The following is a 6,673-nucleotide window of genomic DNA, read 5'->3' on the forward strand; positions in this document are numbered from 1 at the left end:
TGTTGTTGGTATTCTTCCTCATCTAATATATCTTGATAGAACCCTCTGTAATCTGTGGTTATGTAAGCGTCTGCCTGTCCCAGGGTATCCTGACCTAGTAAGTTGGCATTAATCCCAGGGCCGATGAGAGGCTTGACTAAGCCTTCAGTCCCGTCTGGGTCTTCCCATTTTAGCCATTTAGTGGACTCTCGAGAGGGGGTGTTACCCCCGATGCCTGCTAATTGAGGGCCGTCTATTGTAGACCAGGTGGGGGGAACTTCTTCTTGTCTCAATATAGTTCTGTCAGCACCTGTATCAACTAGTCAATCTGAACTTTTTTCCTCCTATAGTCATGTGCATTTTTGGCCTAAGTCCGGGCACTATGGGGACTTTTCTAATTTATCAGACATCTCTTGGGAGAGTTCAGTAACCTCAGGCTAGCATACCCCAGGAGGAGGGCTTGGGGCTTCCCCTTGGGATGACAGGGCTGGAGAGTGCCCCTCACTTAGTTTAAAGGCTTCCCATCTTTATAAAATCTGGACCTACAATCTATTATCCAATGGTATCACTTTTTACAACGTGGACAGGGGTTTGTAGGTGGTCCTTTATTTCCAATTCTCCCCGGCCTCAGGGGGCAGTCCTTTTTAAAGTGCCCTTCCTTTCCACATCTGCCCTTATTCTCCTTTTGGGTCCCTTCTGAGCCTGAGCTTTGAGTGGTTGTCACTTTGTTAAGAGCCAAGGACAAAGTGTAGGCCAGAGCCTTAGTTTGAGCCGCTAGGGCTGCCACCATTCTTTGCGCCTGGTGATGGTGTGTTCCAATATCTTTGGTGGCTATTAGCCAACCTTCCATTGACCTATCTTTCTGCCCAGCACAAGCCAACTTATAGTCTGAATTCATTCCTTCCCATACCAACATTTTAATGAGTTGCTCTCTCAAAGGGCCTGGAGGGAACTTTCTTTGCATGCTCTTTTCGACTCTGTCAATAAAGGTGGGGAGGTCGTCATTATTTTTCTGGGTGATCCCTGATATTACGGGCTCACTGGGACCCTCCTCTAACTTTTTCCAGGCGGCTAGGCAAATGGTCCGAACTTGATCCGTGTATGGGGCCGGTATGGCGCCTTGTTGTATACCTGTACTCCATTGATCGGCCGTGCCAGATAACATTCCGAATGCTATGGGGATAACAGGATTGGCGGCCTGGTTCCTCTCAGCTTGGGTATGGCATTCCTCCTTAAAGAAGACGCACCATTTAATGTACTGGTTACTAGGAAGGACCGCTTTACATAACATTTTCCAATCCTGTGTCATACAGGGTTGGTGGGCTAGGTCCTGGAGAATAGTCTCTGCCCATGGGGAGTTGGGACCATCTTCTGCTACTGCCTTTTTGAGCTCTTTGAGATCATTTGGTTCCCAGGGGTACCAAGCTGCTGGTCGATTGCCCCCAGGGTTTACATTAACAGGGAAGGCTTGTGTCGAATTTGTAAAAGGTGGTGGCCTTCCCCAAGGGTCCTCTGGGTAGGTTTTAATTCTCCAAGGGGATTCTCCTACCGGATGGGGCTGGGCATCATTGACCTCCTTTTTGTTGGTGGGCATCAGTGGAGGGTAGAGGTGGGATTTGGGAATCTCAGGCTCGGTCGCGCTAAGTGGGTCTTTGCCATTATTGGGTTTACCTTCCCCCCATATTGGTGGCCATAGGTTATTATTTATGGTGATGTCCTTTACTCTCTCCTCACTACCCGGGGTCAGCTGTTCTTTCTCAAATTGTTCCCATTGTTTATCACAATCAGGTGTAGAAGCTCCTTCTCCATTGAGGGATTTAGATTCAATAGAGAAACAACTCTTAAGGACAGTAATGGTGGGGTAGAACCCTAGGTGTGGGTCTTCCCCGTCTCGTATTTCCCTCGTTCTTGCTAGGACATGTATTCTGTCCCAAGTATCCCAGGAGAATAGGTTGGCTGAGGCTACCCATGGGGCCAACCAGGTGATAGTTCCCCAGACTTTAACGGCCTGGGTGTCAGAAATTTCTAGTCCCCTACTTTTGAGCATATATCGTAGGGCCTTAAGGGCAGGTTCATCTGTCTTGCTTATGGAGTTCCCCATGATTCAAGAGAGACTGCGGACAGTTAGAAATGTTGCCAGGGATATCCACTGAAAAAGCCTCATGGGGTGCGGTGGCGGCCTGTATCTTGGGGTGGTAGTATGCTTTAACAGTGGTGTGCCTGAACGTTGCACAGAAATTTGCTTCTGGGAGGTGGGTGCCCTGATGGCTTCTGGCCCATTCCGTGACCTCCTTATCCTATCACGGGAGTCTTCTAGTGGCGGGCGCCCTAGTGGCTCTTAAGTGCCCGACCCGTGCCCACAGAGTGGTATTGGCCTTGCCCCTGGCAATGAAAGGGAAGGAGGGAATTCACCCAATTGGGTTCCTGTTACTAGAACACCAACTTGGAGAGCCTTCAGTTATCCCACAGGGAGTGCCTTGGGCAGGAAACCTCAGTTGCCCCACCGAATGATTGCCGTTCACTGAACTCCTTAGAAAGAAAGAGAAGAAGAAACGGGAAGAGAGAAAAATGAAGAAAGGATGAAAATGTGAAGAAGTAGGGTCAGTTGCTGTACTCACCCCTGGAGGTTTCTTTTCAACCTGCAAACACTTACCTTGGGGTTGTGGCCCTCAGTGGGACCGCTGCACTGAAGCTGGAGGGCTGTCTTATCGTCTCTCTTTCAAGACCGTGCAGTGGGGGTGGCTTTCACTGAGAAGATCCGAGTAACGGCACCAGATGTGGGTCCTTCCAGCGCCAAGCGTGGAATCCGCTCTCTCCCTTTCCCTTCTCCCGCCCTGTAGCGCTCCAAGACGGAAGCCAGAGATTGACGGGAGCCTCGGTCTCGGCAAGAGAGCTGCCTGAGATTAGCCCCTCCGGGGGTCTAGGTCTGAAGGAGCAAGCCCCAAAGAAGAGGTGAGCGGACCGCCCGCCCCACAGCCTCCCTTGCCCAGAGAGAGACACTCAGAAGCAGTGGGGTTTCTGTCAAGGCAGTTCTGTTTTATTGGTGTAAGCTCCTCCTATATATAGGCAAGTGTGGGGCAAGCGCTGGGTTTTTGAAAAAGGGTTTCCCATCACATTAAAGCATGCAAGGGGAGGTGTTCAGGAGCCAATCAGAATTTTTTGTGGTTATCTGGGGCCACGCCCTCCTGACATCTGTCAGGCGCCATCTTTTTGTGAACACATGTAAGGCGCCCTATATTCAACACATTTCAATTGCACATATTAAATACATCAAAATCTGAAACACCAACTGAGTGAAAGGTCAATAAAAAGACCTTTCTCAAGAGGTTGAAAATGAGATTTGTGAGACAGATACTTAGAAATATGTACAAATCACTACGAATTTTAATAATGTACACAGGTATTTTGGCACAGGAATCTCTGAAATAGTTTCATGGAAAGGATAACACTCCAACGGGGCCTTAAAGTATGTAGTGTTTCTGAGAACAAGTAAAATCATTATACACAGAAGGAAGAGCACAAGAATATGCATACTGAGCTTTGACGTGAGGATTTATCTGTAAGGTTGTAATTATTATTGTTGTTAATATTCATATTTTATATTTTCCTTATATTTGGGGAATTAAATGATTTATTTGTGTTTTTTAAAAAGTTTATTTTATCATTCATTACAATTCTTAATTATGATTGTTTTTATTTATTTACTTAATTCATTTTATTTTTTTTTAATTTATTTTATTTTTCACTTTATTATTATTATTTTTTTAATTTTTTATTGGAGGCTAATTATTTTAAATATTATATTGGTTGGTTTTGCCATACATTGACAGGAATCTGCCCCAGGTGTACATGTGTTCCCAATCTTGAACCCTCCTCCAACCTCCCTCGCCATCCCATCCCTCTGGTTCATCCCAGTACACCAGCCCCTGGACTGGCGATTTGTTTCACATATGATAATATACATGTTTCAATGCCATTCTCCCAAATCATCCCAGCCTCGCCCTCTCCCACAGAGTCCAAAAGACTGTTCTATACATCTGTCTCTTTTGCTGTCTCGTATACAGGGTTATCATTATCATCTTTCTAAATTCCATATATATGCGTTAGTATACTGTATTGGTGTTTTTCTTTCTGGCTTACTTCACTCTGTATAATAGGCTCCAGTTTAATCCACGTCATTAAAATTGATTGAAATGTATTCTTTGTAATTGCTGAGTAATACTCCATTGTGTACATGTACCATAGCTTTCTTATTTAAGACCAGAAACTATAAAACTCCCAGAGGAGAACATAGGCAAAACATTCTCCGACATAAATCACAGCAGGATCCTCCATGATCCACCTCCCAGAATATTGGAAATAAAAGCAAAATTAAACAAATGGGACCTAATTAAAATTACTTACTTATTTTCGTTCAATAGCTCAGTGTAAAATGGTGAAGAGTAATGTAGCTCAAGTTATAGATGCTTACTCTACCCTGCGATTTTTACATTAATTACCCTGGGGTATCATTAAGGTGCAGTTTATGAGCGCCAAAGAATTGATGCTTTTGATCTGTCGTGATGGAGAGGACTCTTGAGAGTCCCTTGGACAGCAAGGAGATCCAACCAGTCCATCCTAAAGGATATCAGTCCTGGGTGTTCATTGGAAGCACTGATGTTGAAGCTGAGGCTCCAACATTTTGGCCACCTGATGCAAAGAGCTGACTCACTGGAAAAGACCCTGATGCTGGGAAAGATTGAGGGCAGGAGAAGAGGGGGACAAAAGAGGATGTGATGGTTGGATGGCATCACCGAATGTATGGACATGAGTTTGGATAAACTCCAGGAGTTGGTGATGGACAAGGAAGCCTGAATTTGCTGCAGTTTATGGGGTCGCAAAGAATCGGACACGACTGAGCGACTGAACTGAATTGAACTGATGAGGTTACAAGCCAACCCTCTTGAATCATTAAATCACTGAAGAGTAATCTCAAGGAAGAATTTAAACTCCAATGACATATAGAATTAGAAATTAGGGGCAGTATTATTTAGTATCTATAAAATATCATTTTTCCACATTATATATAGAATGTTTATGTCCAATGAAAATTCATATGTTGAAAACCTAATCCTCAGTGTGATGGTACTTTGAGGTGGGACTTTTAGGAAGTAATTAGTTCCTGAGAGTGGAACCCTCATGAACAATATTAAGGACTTTATAAAAGAAGCCAGAAAGACAGCACTCTCTTGCCCCTCTACCATGTGAGGTTACAACAAAAGGCACTTTCTGTGAATCAGGATCTGAGCCCTCATCAGACACTGAATTTACCACTTTGATACTGAATTTCCCAGCATCCAGAACTGTGAAAAATGTGATATAGTTTTTTGAAGAATATATACAGTTGACTCACTGAAAAAGTCTGATGCTAGGAGGGATTGGGGGTGGGAGGAGACGGGGATGACAGAGAATGAGATGGCTGGATGGCATCACTGACTCGTTGGACATGAGTTTGAGTGAACTCCGGGAGTTGGTGATGGACAGGGAGGCCTGGCGTGCTGTGATTCATGAGAGTCGGACACGACTGAGCGACTGAACTGACTGAACTGAACTGAACACATATATATGAAACTTAGAAAGATGATAATGACAAGCCTGTATACGAGACAGCAAAAGAGACACAGATGTATAGAACAGTCTTTTGGACTCTGTGGGAGACAGCGAGGGTGGGATGATTTGGGAGAATGGCATTGAAGCATATATATTATCATATGTGAAACGAATCACCAGTCCAGGTTCGATGCATGATACAGGATGCTTGGGACTGGTGCACTGGGATGAACCAGAGGGATGGGATGGGGATGGAGGTGGGAGGGGAGTTCAAGATGGGGAACACATGTACACCCAGGGCAGATTCTTGTCAATGTATGGCAAAACCAATACAATAATGTAAAGTAATTAGCCTCCAATTAAAATAAATTAATTAAAAAAAGAAAAAAAGAATACGTGCTGAAAAAGTAATGATAGAAGAATGATAGAAGTGTTTATAAGCAAATGTACAAAGATAATTGCTTCAGTGCTTTTTAATATTATAGAAAAAAAGAATTTAAATGTTCAGTAATCAGAAATTAATTAAATATCACACTTAGAGACACTGTTCAACCATTAGAATCATTTTGTAAAGATACTTGATACCTTTCCTCTCAAAAAAAAAAAAAACTTTGTAATGCTATAATATCACATGAAAAATAAAAAGAAAGCACGACTTTAAATATGGTATGGGAAAGTTACCCAAACATTACTAGCTAGATTTCTCCATGTCTGCTTCTTCTTTACTAATTCGTTGAGTTCTTTAGATATTTTACAGTGGATATGCCTTGACTTAGTAAACAGTAAAGATAGTATTCATGTTTAGAAAAGAATTTTACTACTTATTGGTATTGATGGTGTTATTGTTCTTGTTTTACCAAACCAGATTTTCTCACTAGATTTTCTTCACGGTGCTGGGAAATCTTGATATAGTGTCTTATTTGATCACTTAATAAAATCTATTGTTTTTGCCACCATTTGATATGAATAACTCTAATGGAAGATATTCTCTACAGATATTCTCTTATTGGGTAAATCCAGGCATGCACCTGAAGTTGGCAGTGTATTTCAAAAACTTATATGCATAATTGAAATCTGCTTGTTTTTCCTCCTTTTATCATGTTAT

General features: G+C 42.9%; 1 protein-coding gene across 1 annotated transcript; it reads right to left on the bottom strand.

Annotated features, from left to right (window-relative positions):
- Positions 1-544: 544 nt before the first annotated feature.
- On the bottom strand, positions 545-2,080 carry LOC148773356 (endogenous retrovirus group K member 8 Gag polyprotein-like). Its single transcript, XM_088834281.1, has one exon. It carries the CDS (start codon positions 2,078-2,080, stop codon positions 545-547), a length of 1,536 nt encoding a protein of 511 aa, XP_088690407.1.
- Between the last annotated feature and the right edge of the window lie 4,593 nt (positions 2,081-6,673).

The sequence above is a fragment of the Moschus berezovskii genome, chromosome X (assembly GCF_049115385.1).
Source record: "Moschus berezovskii isolate FMDL1 chromosome X, NW_MosBer_1.0, whole genome shotgun sequence".
In the NCBI taxonomy this organism is placed as follows: domain Eukaryota; kingdom Metazoa; phylum Chordata; class Mammalia; order Artiodactyla; family Moschidae; genus Moschus; species Moschus berezovskii.